Raw genomic sequence first — 20,156 nt, forward strand, 5'->3', positions numbered from 1 at the left:
GCTGGGCACCGTTAAGCACTTTATGAGTCCACCTCATTTACTCTAAAAACAAAACAAGCTGTGACGTTGGCGCTGCCGTGGTCCCTGTTTTACAGCGGAGGGAACCGCAACTCGGTTAAACGGCTTGCACAGGTCCCATAGCAAGTGGAGCGCAGGGCTGGCCCCGGGACTGTCTCCCAGCCTCTGTGCCGTCCCACCTTCAGAATGAAATGTCCCGCTTACTTGCTTTGAGACCAATGCCGAAAGGTTAGACCTTCCCCTCGGTCCCGCCTGCACCCACCCCCTCTTGAGAGCCCTCGGCTACAGGCCCCGTGGCACGTGGACGGCCAGTTGGGATCTCAGAGTCTTGAGGAGGCAGACATACATGCCGATCGTCTCAGCTGAGCGAGACTCTGGGCCGATGGAGGAGAGCACAGGGCGGGGCTCTGGGAAGCTGCGAGGCGCCAGCCAGGCAGACGACGTCCTGGGAGGGCAGGCTGTTGGGATTCTAGGCCAGAACTCTAGAAAAGCCCTCCCCTGGGTGATCGGGAACCTGGCACTCGGAGGACTTCTCCCCCACCTGCTGACAGTCTTCCCCCCATCCCAGTAGCTGGAAAAGCCCAGAAATTTTGTGGCACGTTGGGGAGGAGGTTGAGAAAGACTTGTCACGGGGCGCAGGGCCAGATTGGCAAGGGTCGGGCGCCATTCTCTGTGAAGCAGTTGACTTGCATAGTCAAGTGATTGTGCAGGTACATCGATTTCTTCTGCAGTTTCAGAAAACTGTCAAACTACAACGACTTCATTTAGCTTTGATTTTTAAAAAGAATCCAAGCAGCCAAACTATTGGTCTACAAAATTCTGCCAGGCTGAGCATCTTGGCCAGATTTCCATCAGCCACACGGTGTGCCCCATGTCCAGCGATGGGGACCGTATTTAAAACACTAGGTAGCGTATCTGCAAGGATCGGAGGCACGAAATAGCAATTTGCACGCACGTTGTATACAGCGCGGTACGCCTGTGCGCAAAGCACCGCATTAGGAAGGTGTTCTCGGATGACACGGTGTTAGCCGGGGATGCTGTGGGGTCCCAGTAGGGGACGGCAACTCCCATTTCGGAGCGCTTGCTTCTCTTCGAGCACGGCCCGAAGACAGCGGGTCCCCGCCTGTCTCCTCGGAGCTCCTCGGCTCTGCGAGCTGAAGGACGCCCTGCATGCTTGGCCTGCTGATGAGAGCACGACAGCGCAGCTCTGTCCTCTGCCACAGAACTCACCAGGCTCTGTCCTTGTCAGTTTGCAGAGAGCTGGATGGGGTACTCTGGCCCCGGCTACGGCATACTCAGCCTGGCGGTCTCCGAGAAGTACATCTGGTGCCTGGACTACAAAGGCGGCCTGTTCTGCAGCGCGCTGCCGGGCGCCGGGCTACGCTGGCAGAAGTTCGAAGACGCTGTCCAGCAGGTGGCAGTCTCACCCTCAGGTCGGCCTCCCCGGCTCCCTGCTGGCACCCCTGCAGCCCGCCTCGCACACAGTGGGCCCTGCAGTGGCCCCATCCCTTCGGCAGACCGTCCCGTTCCTCCCGTTCCTGCAGGTTTGGGGGGTTTTCTTCCGCAGAACAGGGATCACTCCATTTGACATCAGTTAACAAATAGAGTAAATGGATGTCTAGTTTGAATTTTTGTTTTGTTTATTAATTGCAATGGTGACACATGAAATTGTTTTTATAAGCTATACAAATAGCTTGAATTTGGGGGGTATTTTTGAGAGATTAACATACCTCTTATAAAAAGAAAATATGTTTCAAAAATGAAGGGCTTTGGGCTGATTGAAAAATAAAATGTGTTTCCTATTGTTGCTTTAACGCAACTGAACTAATGAAGGTGGGCCTGTGGATGTGTTGGATATGTTCAGATCATTTTGGTTTCCTTCCTAGAAATTATTTTTTAATGAGCGATGTGTATGCTTTAGCCAAATAATCTACTCCCTGACTGTAGAAGAAAAATGTGTTCATTCTCACAAGCCGTACTTAGGCTAACCATTTTTAGTGAACCATAGCAGACGTTTCCTGAATGAGGTTCGACCAGACTTTCAGCCTGTACTTCCCCTACCTGTCTAGGATCATTTGCTCATCTGTTTCGTCATAATGTCGGCCACTTCACCTGTTAGGGGGTAGGTAGGTAGAATAGAAGTATTTCTATGCATTTGCCTCATAGTAACGAACTTATTGTTGGGACATTGGAATAGAAGTCAGACATTGGAGGGACGCCTGGGTGGCTCAGTCTGTTAAGTGTCTGAGCCTTGATTTCATTCAGGTCTTTTTTTTTTTTTTTTTTTTTTTTTATGTTTGTTTATTTTGACAGAGAGTGTTCATGAGCGGGGGAGAGGCAGAGAGAGGGAGAATCCCAAGCAGGCTCTGCATTGTCAGCACAGAGCCCGAAGCAGGGCCTGAACCCACGAACCGTGAGATAATGACCTGTCAGCTCAGGTCTTGATCTCAGGGTTGTGAGTTGGAGCCCCACATTGAGCACTGTACTGGGCATGAAGCCTATTTAAAAAAAAAAAAAAAAAAGGAGGAGGAGGAGGAGAAGGAGAAGTCAGACAGTAGAATAGAAATCAGACAAAACGTACTCTGTGGCCTTTGACTCCTCCTCTGTAACTTCAGTGTGCTTTCAGCTGGATTTCCTTTGACCCTTTCCAGGTCACTGTTTAAAATACTAGTTTGTTCAAGGTTCCTTTCTTTTAGCTCTTTGCTTATTTGAAAATTATTTTTCCTTAGTGGCTGAGACAATAGTGTATTTCGTTAGCGGGCCTTATATAACTGCATTTTCATTCTTTCTCTGTCATTCACTTCTGGGTTCATCTCCCCAGCCATCTAAAAGCTTTGGTCCTGTCCTGATTCGGTTGACTACTTTGTGTTTCCAAAACGTTCAGGCCCTCGTTGACCTAGGGAGAGTTCTGTCTCCACCAGCTCAGTGTCTGGAGTGAGGGGCCCTGCAGTCTTCAGGGGGCACCGAGCCCCGTGGCGTCCAGGGTGTGCTCCGGGCTCGGCCGTCTGTCCTGCTTTTCTGCTCTTACCTCAGCTCTTACTGTCAGACCCTCTGGTCTGGCCTGGCTGTGCTCTGCTGATTCCCTGGTGGTTTCTTACACGTGGCTGCCTGGCCTGTGCTACACCCTCCGTCCACATAGAACACCTGCCTCCTTCCCTCCCCTTCTTCATGTCTTGTCTTTTCTCTTTCTTTTCTTTCAATTGTATTTCAGGAATAAACTTGAATGATTCATCACTTACATGTAACACCCAGTGCTCATCCCTACAAGTGTCCTCCTAAATGCCCATCCCCCACCCTCAGTTTGTTCTCTGTAGTTGAGTCTCTTACTGTCTGTCTCCCTGTCTGTTTTTATCTTATTTTTCCTTCCCTTCCCCTATGTACATCTGTTTTGTTTCTTGAGTTTCATATATGCGTGAAATCATATACATTTGTCTTTCTCTGACTGATTTTGCTTAGCGAATACATTCTAGCTCCATCCACATTGTCACAAATGGCAAGATTTTTCTTTTTGATTGGCAAATAATATTCCAGTGTGTGTGAGAGAGGGGGCGGGGGGACAGAGGGTCTCAAGCAGGCTCTGCACTGACAGCAGAGATCCCGATGCGGGACTCCAACCCATGAACCACAAGATCACGACCTGAGCCGAAGTTGGACGTTGAACCAACTAAGCCACCCAAGAGCCTCCTTCACCTCTGTGTCTCAGAATCCCTTTCTGAGTGAAAAAGGATAGCCCAGCTCAAGTGCTTCTTTTCCGTGCATCTTATCCCCTTAGCTGATCCAGAAATGCCTCCTTTGTGTCCCTGTGGGACTTTTCAACCTCTGGTGGGGCACCAGTTGTGCCTCCTAAGGTAACCGTGTCAGCACTACCACTGCCCAGCTCTGCCTGTCGTCGATATGTTCTCACCTCCAGTCTCCCTAGCAGCCCCGTAAGGAATGGATGAGAAAACGAGGCACGGGGACGCCAGGCGACTCGATGCCCGAAGCCACATGGCTGGTGGGCGGTGGCCAAAGGCTCATCCTTGGCGCTGCGGGCCCTTTCCCCAGTTGGGGTAGAAGCAGAAGGGAGAGAGCGGTTTTAGAAATCTCTCTCCCCGACACAACCAGAGGGAAGTTTTTTGTGTGAGTCACAACATTTACTGGATAGTGAATAGCATTTGTATTTCCGCAGGCGCCCTCCTCTGGAAGATTGAACAGAAATCTAACCGAGCTTTTGCTTGTGGAAAAGTGACCATCAAGGGAAAGCGGCACTGGTACGAAGCGCTGCCCCAGGCGGTTTTTGTGGCCCTGAGCGATGACACGGCCTGGATCATCAGGACGAACGGAGACCTATACCTGCAGACAGGTAACTGGAGGCTGTGCTCCAGCGCCCGGCGGTTTGGGGGTAATTGCTTCCTGCCGTCCTTCACTTTGTTAGGGACATGCTTAGAACGGTCGCAATGACTAAGGAGCTAAAAATCAATGTAAATTAAAGCATTTGTGGAAAGACAGTATTTGTCATTGGAATAAATTAGCAATTTCCCACCATTGACCCACATTCAGCCCAGGACAAATTTAAGGCAAAGATTAATAGGATTAATTAGTGAGATACAGAAACAGATTTTTCTCCTCTGGCCAAGCATTGCCTGTCACACGTGCTACAATATCGAATCTTAGCGGGAAGGAAAATGACATTACAGTCATTTTTTCCTTTAGGTTATGGCTGGATTTTTTTCAGCCAGGTCAAGGCCTGCTTCTGTATACTTGTTCACATGTGGGTCTGGAAGAAACACTGAGAGAGAATTTGATCCAAGTAGCAGTTCAACTTCGTCCTAATAAACTGCCCTGCGGGAACCTTGAGCTGCTGCAGGAGACACAGGGAGACTTGCTTATTAAACACCAAGTGTAACAAGAGTGAGTGTTGGTGTCCTGTCAGCAAAACGGTCTGTGAGTTTCCAAAGGCAGTGTGATTTGCCGGCATCTGCAAAGGATATGGGGCACGGACCTCTTTTTTGGTCGTCAGGAGGCCGTAGTGGATTTACGTAAAGATCGGTCTTCTGACCATTTAATATTGCTGATTTGGAGAGAATGTTTTAATCTGCTGCGAGCCGTCAGCCAGGGATGACTCTCTGAGATTGAAAGCCTTTGCACCTGTGGCTGGCTCTCTGTCGCATGTGGGAGGGCCAGCATCCCCGAGAAGCTGCTGCCTGAGCCCTGGTGGTCAGCCTTGCCAGCTTCTGGGCCACCTGCCAGTCCCGGTCTCTCCATCCCAGTTCCTGTGTCTCCCTTCAAGTGCAGAGAGCTCTGGAAAGGCAAAGGCATATCCAGTTTCCAAGGGCATTTGAGTTTCGTTCCTGGTGGGGAACGGAGTGCTTGTGGCCTGGGGTTGGGGAGTGGCAGACCAGACCTACTGCGTTAGTCCCTGCGGCTGGCCTGAGTATCTGTGGTGTAAGAAGACCCACAGGTGACTCTCCTGGTCAAGGACGAGACGTGCCGCCAGGGACGTGGTACACGGGGTGCTTCTGCGATTAGGCGGGGCGCACCCTCAAGCAGCGAGAACTCATCACAGGCCGACGCCACGGAGGATGGGCTTTTAGTTACCAGCTGCTCTGCCAGCTCCTGAGGACAGGCTCCAGGCTCGTGAGACAGGCTACAAGGAGGTGGGGGCAAGAGCCCTGGCCGGGGAGTCAGGGACCCTGAGCTCTGGCCCTGCCGTGGCCTTGCCTTCCATCTAGGGTCCCCCCACCCCCACTCCCGCCAACTAGGTGAGAGCAGGGAGAGGGCCGCTGCCTTGTCAGAGCTGCTCCGCGGAGGGTCAGAGGAGGGGCGGAGGCCTCAGAGCCCTGCCGTCGCCAGCGGCTGCCACAGCAGCTCGCTCACCCGGATGCTCTGAGGGGCACGGCCGCAAAGCATGGGAGGGCCTCGGGAGCGGTGCTGCTCCGGGCCCGGGCGTCCTGGCTCAGCCTCTGGCCGCTTTCCTGCTCTGGGCCTTCTTGTTCTTTCCAGACTTCGTAAGATACTTTGGGACGCCGGGATTCCGAGCTGTTATTCCTTCAGTTTTCTTTTTTTGTTTTTTAATGTTTATTTATTTTTGAGAGCGAGAGCGCCAGAGCATGAACAGGGGAGGGGCAGAGAGAGAGGGAGACACAGAATCGGAAGAAACAGGCTCTAGGCTCTAAGCTGTCAGCACAGAGCCTGACTCGGGGCTCTAACCCATGGACTGTGAGATCATAACCTGAGCCGAAGTCGGACGCTCAACCGACTGAGCCACCCAGGCGCCCCCCCCCCCCCGCTTCAGTTTTCAAAGCGCATCTGCAAACACTTCAGATAGACACCATACTTCAGCACAATTTCGCCATTTTTTGTTGACTGACCCTTAGAAAGACAAAGTACTTATTACAAAAGAACAGGCAAAATACCGAAAAAAGGAAAAGAAGCAGGCGACAGAATACAAATGAGGTGTGAAATCCTGATTGTGTGTTGGGGGGCTTCCTGTCTGTCTCCCTGGCAGGTCTCAGTGTGGATCGCCCCTGTGCCAGAGCCGTGAAGGTCGACTGTCCATACCCACTGTCCCAGATCACAGCCCGAAACAGCGTGGTGTGGGCGCTGACAGAGCAGAGGGCCCTCCTGTATCGGGAGGGCGTGAGCAGCTTCTGTCCTGAAGGGGAGCAGTGGAAATGTGACATCGTCAGGTATCCGCAGGAGGAGCAGAGACCTCTCCATCGGCTCGCTTGTCGCACCCTCGGTTCTTTGTCTGCTCGACTCCCCTTGAGGCACCCATGTGAGCCCGTCCTGGCCAAGGCTGCTTCTCTGGAGCTCTCCGCGGGGATAGCATTCTCTGGAATTCTCAGGAGCCAGTGTCGGCAGCCTAACCTTGGAGACGCCCTGTGCCTGCCGCTGCCTGGCAGACTGGGCGTCGGGTCAGAGCTCGGTTTTTTGAAATGCTGCTGCCCTCTTGTGTAACCCCGAGCATCACGGCATCCCGAGTCTCTCATGACAGTCCCTGTTCGGCACTGCCCAGGGCTGTTGGGTGGTTTCTGTTTACAATCTCAACGGTTTAGGGCCAAATGTTTTTCTTTATTATCATCCTAGTCCGTGGTAATCAGTCTCTGAATTTTAATTCGTTGGGTTACTTGTACCACTCAAAATTTTATTTGCAGACCATCAAATCGTGTTGCTGATTAGAAAAATGAGACTAGGAGGCCCTTGGTTTGAACCTAGCAGCCCAGTAAACTTGAGCAGGTAGCTCCTGGGAGCCTCCCTCGGGCTGGGCTGGGCGCTCGAGGGGGTCTGCCCCGAGCCTTCCCCTCCCAGGGCTCCTGCTCTGGGGGAGCCACGTAACCGACTGATGCCAGTTAGCGTAGATGGTCCTAAACCGGGAGTGCAGCCCGGCTGAGCCTCGAAGCTGGTGAGGGCTTCACCAGAGGGGCACGAGGGAGAAGGGCACCGCCCGCAGCGAGACGGCGTGTGCCCAGCTGCTGCCGCCCAGCACAGCCTGGCACATGGGGGGCGCCTCCGCTCGCTAGATTGTGCAGGAAGGAGCAGTGGAGGGTGTGGGGCTCCAGGCCTCGCGTCCCTTAGGTGCCTGCATTCTTTTCTTGTAGGGTATTTTCTCATCCCTGCCGGGCCGGGTCTTCAGTATGTCTTTCGGAAGCTGCCACACATTTAAACAACATAACTGCACAGTAATGTGACTCAAAACCGGACCTTCTGTCCTTGGAACTTGTGGGTGGGGTCCAGACCCAGCCAGGAGACACTTGATTGCCACGTTCCTAGTCACGCTGGGCGCTTGGAGTGTGGGTGCTGACTCCCGTGTTCTCTCCCGTTCCCAGTGAAAGGCAGGCTTTGGAACCTGTCTGTATAACCCTCGGGGACCAGCAGACTCTGTGGGCCCTGGACATCCGAGGAAACCTGTGGTTCAGGACCGGCATCGTTTCCAAGAAGCCTCAGGGAGATGACGACCATTGGTGGCAAGTAGGTACTCAGCTCCAGGGCCACTGGCCAGAGTGTCTCCCCGGGTTGGGAGCTCTGCTCCCCGTTTATAGGCCTTGTCTTCTCCGTAAAGAGACTGGGAAGGTTGGACTGAATTAAGAACACTCACTCTTTACTCTTTGATGAGTTAAACTTCGCTGTATTTGAGCACATTCGAAATATCAAGGGCTTTTCGTTGTAGGAGATAACTTACAAAGCTCTCTTCGCTTAAATTTACAGGCTTTGTTTATTGTTTCTTTTTTTGTTTCGGTGTTGCTTAGCAATTTATCCTCACGTGCTAAACAAGCCCAGGGAAGACCTAGGTAATGATGATGTTTAGGAAGAGCTAGATGGTGGGTTTGGAAACCCAACCTGCAATTCGAATTCATCTCTCTCCGCTTGCTCTCAAGGCCTCTAAGCAGGCAGTGTTTCAACAAAGAAAGGAGAATGTTCCCACGTGTTCCCAGAAAAGGAAACACTCTGCGTCATAGTAGGGTATAAGCAAGCTAACTTTTCGTGACTCGGTCACAGCCAGAGTGGCCTAGAACGTATTTTCAAAGAAGTTGTCCCTTCCCCTCTTTGGTACCGTTCAGTGTAACTGTAGCTGCCCTCCCCCCCCCCCCCCCCCCCCGCCTCCTGCTCCCATCGGCAAGGTTGTTCTGACCCTCAGCAGTTGAAAAATAAGCAATGTCTCTTCAGTGTTTGTCTCCACTGGTTCAGGTTTAAAAAAATTTTTTTAATGTTTATTTAATTTTTTGAGAGAGAGAGAGCGAGCCAGAACATGAGCAGGGGAGGGGCAGAGAGAGAGGGAGACCCAGAATCCGAAGCAGAGGATCCAGGCTCTGAGCTGTCAGCACAGACCTCGACGTGAGACTCGATCCCACGAAGTGCGAGATCATGACCCGAGCCGAAGTCAGACGCTTAACCGACTGAGCCACCCAGTCGGGTTGCAAAATAAAACCAGGTTCAGGTTTTATTGTTGCCTCAGACTTGCTGTGTTGAAGGCAGTTCTTTCATTAGTGGCGCTTAGGTCTTTTGAATGAGAATGTGAAAAATAAGTTGTGTTTGCTATTTAATGAATAAGTGTATGTGTACGTATGTCTCTAATTTGATATGCCAGATACTACCTGAGAGGTTGTACAAATGATTTTAAAATATCCTCTCCATGCTTGTAACTGTATTGTATGGTTATACACACACACACACACACACACACACACACACATTCTGTCTCTCATGTATGTATGTACCCAATTCCATTTTTAAATAACCTAAAGAAAGTTAGATACCATTTACCATAATATTGAGAACCTTATCTTTAGAGAACTTTAATTTGACAGAATCCTCTACGAGGTATTTGGAAGCGTAGTTATTCTAATTACCGTAAGACTGATTTCTCTGTAGCTCTAGAGCCAGCTTTATGTTTGGCTGCTAAACCTTTCTTTTTTTTAATATGCATCTTGCTTATCTGCAAGTGTGGGGTGCTAAGGCAGTCTGTCACCGACTTGCTGCGTGGCCTTGGCGTGTGTGCACTCCCAAGGAAGAACAGAGCTCGCTGGGCCGGCACACAGCAGTGTGCGTCGTGAACCCCGGAGCTGGGTGCCCAGCGTTCTGTGGGCTGCGATGGAGACCACCCAGCCGGGCCGGCGGAGCGCTTACCGACAGTAGGAAGTGGGGCCGCGGGGTCCTGATGTGGTCTGATGTTCACTTAAACTTCAGTTAGGGCGGTGGCTCATCCTTCCATGGATTTAAAAAAAAGCAGATTTGTACACTTAAGTACCGAGTGTTGCAGTAATTCCCTTTTTGTTTGGTTTTGTTTATTATAAATTAAGTTCCCTATGATAAATGACGTCCCTTTCACTCGATTGTGTGTGACCTGGGAACATGGCCTGCACAAGGCTGTCCTAGGAGTAGGGGAGTGACATTCTCTATAATCCAGCTCGACGGGGGCAGACGTATACATGAGAGTCACACGGAATCAGATTTTGACCATCTTAGAAAGAACTTTCTCACAACCAGAGCTGCCGAACAGGGAGAGGCTCTCCCCAGAGGCGCCCTGGAGAGTGTCTTTCCGGAATGTCAGAGAAGCAGCTTGCACACGTGAACCAGGGTGTGCCCTTCACGTCCAGGGCAGTCCCAGCTCGTGCTGTTGAACTGGTGTAATTACTGGCAGTCCTAGTTTAGACCGTAACCCTACTTACAATACCTCGTTTGACCCGTGTTGTGATTCTGAGGACCGCACACTGTTTTCTGTTGGAAATACCTAACTTTGAAAGCAAAATCACCCATTCTCACTGATTAGAATAAAAGGCTTTGGGGGCCTGAGGGGGTCACAGGTAATCACAACAGTAATACATGCTGTTGTGACGGTCCATATCCTATGAAAATGTAGAAAGCAGAAGGGGACGTTTTCTGCCATCCCTCTAAATCCGACCCTCAGAATTAGCTACAGCTGGTGGTCTGGTAGCGTCCTGCCGGCCTTGCTTCGGTGCTGACACAGTGGGCACGTGCACACGTGTGTCAGGTGTTGCCGCACGAGGGCCGAGCCTCACTGTCCGTGCACAGGGGGAGGGCGCTTGTGACCGCTGAGAGCGGGGTGTCTTTCCGTCCCCTCCAGGTGAGCATCACAGACTACGTGGTGTTCGACCAGTGCAGCTTATTCCAGACCATAATCCATGCCACGCACTCGGTGGCCACCGCAGCCCAGGTGCCCGTCGAAAAGGTGGCGGATAAACTGCGCATGGCCTTTTGGTCTCAGCAGCTTCAGTGCCAGCCAAGCCTTCTCGGGGTCAACAACAGTGGCGTCTGGATCTCCTCAGGCAAGAACGAGTTCCATGTCGCTAAAGGAAATCTCATCGGTGGGTGAATTACTTGTCTTTTTACGTTGACTTGATTGGCAGCTTCACTTTAAAGCCAGCATTGAAACAAAAGCTTTAAGATCTCAACTTCAGAAGATGATTTGGTGCCAGTGTGTGAAGTGTTTGTAACGGAGGCGTTCTTTATGCTTTGTATCAGTTTCCTTTTTTTTTTAATCTGTCGTTCCTGCAACTTGGGTACCAGCATTTGGCTGGTGTGTGATCAGTTTCTACTGGGAATCTGTGATGATATAGAAACGGCAGATGGAGCTCATTTTTATGTTCATAATTTCACATTCAAATGAAAAAGTGCACCCAAACTACAGTGCTCAGTAAGACAGAATAGTCCATTTACTAGAGGAAAAGTTCTTTCACTGTGGGGAATGAAGGCTCTGATGAGATCTGTGAGTGTCGTTAAGAATCCACGTGTACCCACGAGGACTTCGTTTCTGTGAGTGAAGCCCAGCTTTGTGCATTTTTTCCAGCTCACCTCCCTCTGCACATCTCACCCGCCCGCCCACCCACCTGACCCTGGCAGGACTGGGCTCTGCTTGTCAGCATAGAAAGGAAAACAAGGGACTGGCCTCACAGCACTGGTGTGGACCTCCTAATCTAAGGGCACTCTAGAATTAGCTGTAAGAGGTTTGAAAACCAGTTGTCCCGAACCAGAGCTTTGGTGTGTGTGTGTGTTTTCTTCTTTCTTTAACACACTTCGTATTCCTTCCAGGCACTTACTGGAATAATGTTGTTCCCCGAGGGACAGCTTCTGCAACAAAATGGGCCTTTGTGCTGGCTTCCACTGCTCCCACAAAGGAAGGTTGGTTGAGAAATGTAGTGCATGGGTTGGCTGTTACAAGGTGGAAAGCCATGGTCTGACCATGGCCTTGCTGCAATGGCGTGTGGCTGGGTAGGCCTCAGAGATGGTACAGTGGCTTCACGGACAGGCATCCCTTGTCAGCTGAGCCAAGGCCCCCGAAGCTGGATAGGCCTGACCAGGAGAGAGGGTCTAGTGTGGGGACATCGAGTGAGTCCACAGGCAAAACGCCATTTCAAAGGAGAGAAACAATTGGTGTCCCACCAGAGCCACAGCTGGAGACTCCCAGCGACATGTCAGGGTCCAGAGCACTGCAGCCAGCGGGCACCAGGCTTCTCTGGGTGTCTTCCCGTTTCCCCTTGGGAAGTCTTCCGTCACCTCCCGGTAACCTCTTTCAGTCTGGTTTTCAGCCTCCGGCTAGTTGTGCCGTGTTAGGGCAGGCCTCCCCTGCAGAGGCAGACCTCCTGCAACTCCACTCAGGGCGCCCTTCCCTCCCAGAGCACAGGGTTTGGAGCTGGGAGAGGCAGTGCAGCTGCCCAGGGAGCTGAGAGCCCGGGCAGTCAGGTAGCCCCGCTGGGAAGTGGCAGAAGGCTCCTTCTAGGATCGCCCCGGGGGCGGGACGGGCAGATGCCGAGAAGCCTGTGGTCCAGACAAGACAGCTGGGTAGTCAAGCCGTTAGTCCCACTAGGATTTGGCTAACTTGTCCGTACAGTAAAATGTTTTCTTGCCTGATCACTCTGACCACGGTTCTGAAATCTGTAAGCTCCGAAAAGCATGGGTTCTCTCCTGAGATTGGCACAAATTCATTTGGCAACAAAACCTGACCTGAACCCGACGTGAGGCTGCTTATTTCTGCCACCAGTTAGGCCTGTGGCAGGAACAGTACTGCGTTTCGTGGCTGCCTGGCTCCCTGAGGCTGTTACTTAAATTTGTGGCATGCCCAACACCTTAGGTATTCAAAACCCAAAAATACTTGAATTCTTAAACCCATCTGGCCACAGGTTTTAGACAATATGTTCTCACGGAGGTTCTGACTTTCCCAGAGGTTGTCTGCATTTTAAACTGAACCTGTTAAGCCTGAAGGACTGTACAAATGGTGGGGAGGAAGAGAGGGTGAATTTTGAGGAGAGGCTGGGGAGGAGAGGAGGCCCTCCGGCTTCCCAAGCCTCCCTGCCCGCCCACCCCCTCCACCAAGACAAGACTAAGGGAGCTTTGGTTCCGTCCTTCTGAGGAATCGCTGACGTCCCTCCCTCCAGAGCGCCAGGCACAGCCAAATCAAAGACTCTCCAGCCCTACAGAACGTCCGAGGTCGGAGCCACTGAGCCCACTTTGTAGCCTTCATCAGATCTCATAAGCCCTGCTTTCTTTCCTCCCTTTAGAACATCTCAGGCTTGTCTCTTAACTGGCCGGCCATGGGGTGCGCCTGTGACCTCTGATGTAAAGCACACAGAGCGAGCCTGCTGCGCAGCCGCGCTGGGAGCTGTCGGGTGTCACCTGCCCAGGGGCCGGGGTGCCTTGTGCGTTTCTCCAGTGACGAACATGAACCTTTTCCGCAGGAAGTTCCTTGTGGCTGTGCCAGAGCAGCAAGGACCTGTGCAGCGTCAGCGCCCAGAACGCTCAGTCCCGCCCCTCCACGGTGCAGCTGCCTCCCGACGCCGAGATGAGGGCTTACGCCGCCTGCCAGGACGCCCTGTGGGCCCTGGACAGCCTCGGCCAGGTGTTCATCCGGACGCTGTCCAAGAGCTGCCCCACAGGCATGCACTGGACGAGGCTGGACCTTTCCCAGCTAGGTAGGCCCCCGTGGTCAACTTGTGGGAGTTCTTTGGCTTTTAATGTTTACTTACTGGAGACAGAAAGCCGGGGAAGGGCAGACAGGTGGGGAAAGGAGAGAGAGAGTCCCAAGCAGGCTCCGCGCTGTCAGCGCAGATCCTGACGCAGGGCTCGATGCCACAAACCTTGAGATCACGACCTGAGCCAAAATCAAGAGTCGGACGCTTAACCGACTGAGCCACATGGGCACCTCTCAGTTTGTGTGAATTCTAATAGGACATTGTGTAAGTTGCTGGATTTTAGGACATTGATTAGCCCCTCATGCAGATTAAATGGGCCTCGTCCTTTTACAGGGAGCCTCCTCACCCCTTCCAGCTTTGCGGTGCTTGCAGAGCCCAGAAGGAGCGCCTGCTCAGAGCGGGTTTTGCCACCAGAACTTGGCGCTCCCACTCAGCATGGCGCGTGGCTTTGTGTCCTTCAGGTCTTGCGTCAGCACCCGTGTGCCTGTCTCTTCTGCAGCTAGAATAGAGTCCCACGAGCGGGTGTCCTTTCTTTCTCGGGCAGACTGAGGGGGTGACGTGCGTCTCCTGACTGTGGCTCTTCTCTTGAGCCTCCCCTCGAGGGCTGCGGGGCGCACGATGCCGTTTATAAATAAGTCATTTGTATTCCAAGAAGCAAGATGATAGAGTGAGCCCACAACATTAGGTTATTCTCCAGGCATCTTCTTGATCGACCAGCAGCTTACATGTGGCTCGTCTGACAGTAGAGACTTGTCTGAAGGTGGAGGCTGCTCCCCCAGAAGGTCCACATGAGCCTTAGGGACACTCGCCCGCCATACGCTTTCCCATCTTGGTCAACAGACAACCAGCATTTTTTGTTTGGTAGGTGGTAAACTTGAATTGTACCGGCATTTAATATTTGAGAATTCAACCACATGTACTCATTACAAAAAAAGGAGAGGGGTGCCTGGCCGACTCAGTTGGTAGAGCATCGACTCTGTCTCCAAGTCGTAAGTTCAAGCCCCACGTTGGGCTTAGAGTTTGCTTAAAGTATATTTATATTATATATATATGTAATATATATATAATATATATAATGTCTTACATTAAAAAAATATATATTGAGATATGTTTGTATATCATATATATATATATGTATTTGATATGTATTTGATGTTAAAATCTATATATTATATATAATAAAATATATAATATTAGTTTGTGTATATATATATGTATAATACATATGCAAGGAGAAGAGAAGGAGAAAGAAGAAAAAAGCAAGGGAGGCCCCATTGCCTGCCTGCCTCCCCAGCAGCCCCCCGCTGTGTCTCCGGCCGCCGGGGGCCTCTCACCCTCCCATGAAACAGGCTGGGCCTCCACTGGTCTCAGCCCGAGTGGCCCCTGCAAGGTGCCATATAGAGGGGTCATTATTCTTCTGTCCAACAAGACCCCCAAATACCATCCACGTCAACTAAAGAGGCAGGTTGGCTCTCAATTGAGGAAGCAAACTCTGTTCTAAAGCTAAGAATTTTCCAGGGTCATGCTCCCTTCAGCAGCATGTATACTAAAAATAGGAATGTTCCAGGGTCATTTTGATGACTTATGCTTTTGGCCTCATACCCTGTCGTTTGAACCTAATCCCAGCACCGGGGCCGTCACCTTCCAGCTTTTGGGAGTTTGCCAGCCACCATTACCGACGGTGACTGACCAGACCAGGCTGTGGCTGCTTATGGCCCTGAGTGCTGGTGACGGGTGGCCCTCCTACCTGCCCTCAGAGACCTTGCTGCCGTTCAGAGATCCTACTGGCCTGAGCCTTTCTCTAGCAGCCCCGGCCAGACCAGTCTGGGAGATGCTACCAGCTCCTTCTGGAGGAGGCCAGGGCGCGATTTGTGTCCTGCCACCACTGGATCCCGAAGACTGTGGGAGGCCTTGCTCTTCTGCACAGGCCAGGTGAGGGCAGGGCCGTCTCCCCACAGCATCCCCCCACCCCCACCCCGAGTCCCTCAGAGGATGCCGTCACGCTGGAGTGAATGCGGGGCGGATGGCATTGTGCCAGGCTGTGCTGGCGGGACTGGCTCTGCCCGAGGCCGCCAGGCACCCACAGCTCCCGCCTCCCTTCCGGGGCAGTGCAGTCCTCCTGGCACCAGCTGCACGGTCGCAGGTCTCTGAGGTGCCCACGTGAGCTTCGCTGGGGCGGCGGCCATTCTTTCCAGAGAGGAGAAGCTCAGCTTTGCAGGGATTGAGGCTCAGTTTAAGAGAACTCGCCCTGAGCAGGCTCTGGGACCCTGGGCGAACTGATGGGTTCCCTTTGGACCTCAATTCCTCCCCTCCCTAACGGGAACAGCCGTCCCCACCGCAGACAGGTGATGCGGGGAAAGCATCCTGCGTAAACGTGAGCTTCTCGGGCAGGTGTCCTGCACAGGGTCCTTGTCGAGCCAGCGTTAGCTGCGTCACGCCGTAGGCTGGTGGGGGGAGTCCGGCCACGTGCCTGGTGCCTGGTGCCTTTCTTGGTCTGAGCTCTAGATTTTGTCTCTTCACCTGGGTTGCCAGCAGACACTGAAATGATGGACAGAGAATCCTTTTATCATTTTTTGAACGTAGGAGAATGCAGTCCTGAGTTGGTAGACGGCGTGTTGGGGCAGGGGAGGTGGGCATGATGATGTGGGAGTGGTGCCGGCCTCCTGCTGTGCCAAGGTGAGGGGGTGGGGGGTAGGGGGCGGTGAAAGGCTGGCACAGACCACCAGGTGCTGTGTTGCTGGGCTCTCTCCAGGTGTGGTCTGCGTAGCCTGTGGGACAAACAGGTGAGTCAAGCGGTTTATCATTTAAACAGGGGGATGCAGATTTCGAGTTCAGGTGTGTGCTCCCTGCCCTGAGCCTGACGTGCGAATGTCCTTGGAAGGCTGTCATTGGGCAGCACGCATGGAATAGTGGGAAATAGAAAGTGTGGTGATCTGGGTACCAGTCCTGCCTTGAATTGCTCGCCTGGATTGTTCCTTTACAAGTTGGCCATGGTGGGTGCTCACAGCAATGAAAGGAAGCACAGCCTCTGCAGGAGTATGACTGCGTGTGAGGACTTTGTCTGAGGATGAAACTCCTCTCTCCCAAATGTACCCTTTTTCCTGATTTCACTCCTCTGCTCCCATTAAATTCTTCTGGAAAAGGCAGACTCCTCTGTGGCTGTCTGCGGCCAGCACATCAGCAGTGTCTCTTCCGTCTACCTCAGAGGGTCTCCTAGGCCCTGATCCTTGCTTCTCTCCCAGCACTGTCAGGGTCAGAGGCCCCTCCTCAACGCCTGTTCTCCTGCAGGAACTGCCTCATGACGCCAGGCGTGCCCACCCCACCCCCCCTCGCTTGCCAGATCCGTCTTCCCCAGACAGCTCCAGGGGTGGACCCTCAACATCAAACAGCTCCACACTGCCCCGGCGTCAGGGTGGCACTGGGGGCCATCGCAGCCTGGCCCAGCCTTCCTTGCACGGGCCTCGTGCAGTGGTCCCTCCAGCCACCAGTCGTTGTCCCTTGGTGCACGGGCCATGCTTGTCTTGCCACGGCCTAGAATGTCCTCCCTGCTCTTTCCTTCCTCTGCCTCTTCTTCGGGCCGAGACTGTCCCCCGCCCTGCCCCAAGCTTTCTTCAGTCAGTGCTCCCCTCAGGATGCTTTCCCACCGCGCGCCCTGAACGCTCTGCGCCTGCTCTGGATGGCGGCCATTGTAGCCTGACCCTGTGGCGTTTGCACACAGAGGAGGACCGTGTGCTTGGCCACATCCATGCACAGCAGGAAATTAGGGCGTCAGGGAAAGTGGTTATTACTGGTAAGCCCCATTTCTAAGTGATTCTGGGATATGAGTTTGGATCCTGTCTTTGGCCTTGATACTGATCATCGCAAAACTGCCTAACAGCCAGGTACAAAGATGTCCTTCCTCACCGTTAATGAGTTCATCCACCTCCAAGCTGCCACCAGCTTGGTCAGGCTGCGATTTATCTGTGTCCCTCTCTTCAGTTTTGGCCTCTTCTTTATAAGTATTCTGACATTACGAACATGGAAAGTGAAAGCCCGTCTTCCCAGTGCTGACAGCGTGATCCAGCCCTCCTCACACCGGCAGCACCAGCTTTTTGTAAAGTCTGGAGCGTAACCAGCCGTGACACTGGAAGCAGAAATTTCAGTTTCAAGGATGACTTTAGCAAAGTATCAAGTCATGAATGTGATTTCTACCTTTAATTTCTTTCTAAAGACATAACATCACTCTTCTGCCCCTATTCAAATTACCAGGTCAGTTGCTACTTTGAGATTGAATTAAGAGAATTCTTAGATGTCTGGCTACTGAACCCAGTTTTAGAGACTGAAAATGGGATTTTGCAATTTATTACAATCCTAGTTTGGGAAAGAAAATTTGCATCATTTAGCAGGTATTTAAGATGTTCACAACATTTCATTTCTCAGTACACATAAATATGCATTATGTCGGGCACTGGAATGTCAGCAAACTAATGCAACTTGTAATTTGATTCATCTGGGCATAGCATTTAATGAGGAAATATTTAGTGTCAGTTTTTGCCTTTAGGTTACAAATAGGATTATGGTAGGCAGTAGTTTATGCAGAAAAGCGTTTTATAAATAGTAAAACACCAAATAAATGCCACTTTTTGTTCTAAGATATATGTTTAAAAGTAATCCTAAAGGGAAAATGTCTCCTCTGTTGAAGAAAGTAATTAAAACTTATTTTAAATGCAAGAAAAAACAAAGCAGGGAAAGGCAAGAAAATGATAGCATGTCTGTGTTCATCAGGCTGCTGGCGTAATAACAGTCCCGAGGTATCAGCAACTTAACACCGTGAATGTTGCTTTCCTGCCACCACAAAGTTGGCTCTCAGTCTCTAGGACTGTGTCCTCTGCTGCAGTGAGGGCCTGTGGCCTCACCGTCATGGGCACTCCAGCAGGGGACGGCTTCTGCCCACAGCCCGCTGTCCATGCTAACGATGAGGTCCTGCCCAACTGGAAGGGCCTGCAGGGGAACCATGGAGTGTTTGGGAGGGCCGTAGTTCCCACCACCTGTCCTGACCTTCTCTGCAGAGCAGTCTCCTAAACCTTCTGTATTCAGGCAGCCTGGGGGACCCTCTGTGAGGTAGAAAACTGCAGAAAAGCCTTCTGTTAAACGTTTTCTTCTTTGACCTGTGTCTTCAGGATAAGCCATTGTATTTACTGACATGTATATTCTAGCAGCCTTTACTTTTGTTCTGAAAGAATATTCCTAACGTGTGAACTGCGTGTTCTGTTGGCGGTGTTGATAGTCACTGCTAACTGAGCTGCTGGCCCGGTGTGGCTTTGTCACCGTGTAACCGTTGTCACCATCAGCTACTGCCTTGACTTCCTATTAGGGTAGGTTGAAGACTCCGGCATAAAATTAATTTTCATTTAGCATTTAAAAAATTTTTTTCAACGTTTTTTATTTATTTTTGGGACAGAGAGAGACAGAGCATGAATGGGGGAGGGGCAGAGAGAGAGGGAGACACAGATACAGAAACAGGCTCCAGGCTCCGAGCCATCAGCCCAGAGCCTGACGCGGGGCTCGAACTCACGGACCGCGAGATCGTGACCTGGCTGAAGTCGGACGCTTAACCGACTGCACCACCCAGGCGCCCCACATTTAGCATTTTAAAATTAGCCTTCATTTCTCAGCTATTTCTGTAATTTACTGCTGAAGGTACTTTATTTTGATCGGTACGAATCTTTCACCATGTAATGTTAGAGCCCTAGGGAGTGTATCTGAAGTCCCTGGTAAGACATTCCATAAAAGATTAAGGAAGGAAGAAATAAAGTTTATCTCAGTATAAGAAAAACCATCTGTAGGATATGCACAAAGGAATACTGAGACTTTTTCGTGTAGTGGTCAGTTCATACTTTTAAGCTGGTGACATAGCTGAAGCCACCCGACAAGATGTCCACACGCAGGATCGGTGCCATATGTTTTAGTGCAGAAACATAGTCTGCCGTCTGATACCAGGGACAGCTATGAGCTGACCGACAGGAGCCCTGCCACTGAACGTAGCTGCACCACCTTTTCCCCCTGCTTTAAAGCCAAGATGACCCATCGGATCTAAAAACTCAGCAAAAAACACTGTCCAGAAAATGAGAAGGCAAGCCACAGACTGGGAGAAAAGACTCCTAATGCGTATATCTGACAAAAGACTCGTATCCAGAATAAACAAGGCAATCCTCTAACTCGGTCATCAAAAGACAAACCATTAAATTTGAAAAATGAGCAAAAGACTCGAACGGGTACTTCTCAAAAGAAGATATACCCCATAAGCACATTAGAAGAGTCTCAGCATCATTAGTTATCAGGGAAATGCAAATTAAAACCATGACAAACGACCTCTTCACACCCAGAATGGCCGACATGGAAAGGGTGCCAAGACCAAGTGCTGGCGAGGGTGTGGGCAGCCGGCCTGCACTGCTGGTGGGCGTGCAGAATGGCAAATGGGGGGGGGGGGGTGGGCGCCTGGGTGGTTCAGTCGGTTAAGCATCCACCTTCGGCTCAGGTCATGATCTCTCAGTCTGTGAGTTCGATCCCCACGTCGGGCTCTGTGCTGGCAGCTCAGAGCCTGGAGCCTGCTCCGGATTCTGTGTCTCCCTCTCTCTCTGCCCGTCCCCCACTTGTACTCTGTCTGTCTCTCTCAAAAGTAAACATTAAAAAATTAAAAAAAGAATGGCAAATGAAAGTCTACCCCACAACCTTGCACTTCCACTCCTAGGT

The 20,156-nt window shown here is 51.5% G+C and overlaps 1 protein-coding gene across 9 annotated transcripts in view; it reads left to right on the top strand.

Annotated features, from left to right (window-relative positions):
• TECPR2 (tectonin beta-propeller repeat containing 2) overlaps window positions 1–20,156 on the top strand; it is a 107,276-nt gene that overhangs the window by 50,343 nt on the left and 36,777 nt on the right. For 6 of the 9 annotated variants that reach the window (XM_045060549.1, XM_045060551.1, XM_045060552.1 and 3 more), the window contains 7 exons: window positions 1,268–1,562; window positions 4,187–4,360; window positions 6,506–6,686; window positions 7,827–7,968; window positions 10,583–10,823; window positions 11,548–11,637; window positions 13,191–13,424. In XM_045060549.1, coding sequence (XP_044916484.1) covers window positions 1,268–1,562; window positions 4,187–4,360; window positions 6,506–6,686; window positions 7,827–7,968; window positions 10,583–10,823; window positions 11,548–11,637; window positions 13,191–13,424 — 1,357 coding nt within the window. Of the gene's footprint in view, window positions 1–1,267; window positions 1,563–4,186; window positions 4,361–6,505; window positions 6,687–7,826; window positions 7,969–10,582; window positions 10,824–11,547; window positions 11,638–13,190; window positions 13,425–14,121; window positions 14,394–20,156 lie in introns of those variants that run through there. The other 3 variants (XM_045060553.1, XM_023256070.2, XM_045060557.1) reach the window with 2 other exon arrangements.

This window comes from Felis catus, chromosome B3 (genome assembly GCF_018350175.1).
Source record: "Felis catus isolate Fca126 chromosome B3, F.catus_Fca126_mat1.0, whole genome shotgun sequence".
Classification (NCBI taxonomy): Eukaryota; Metazoa; Chordata; class Mammalia; order Carnivora; family Felidae; genus Felis; species Felis catus.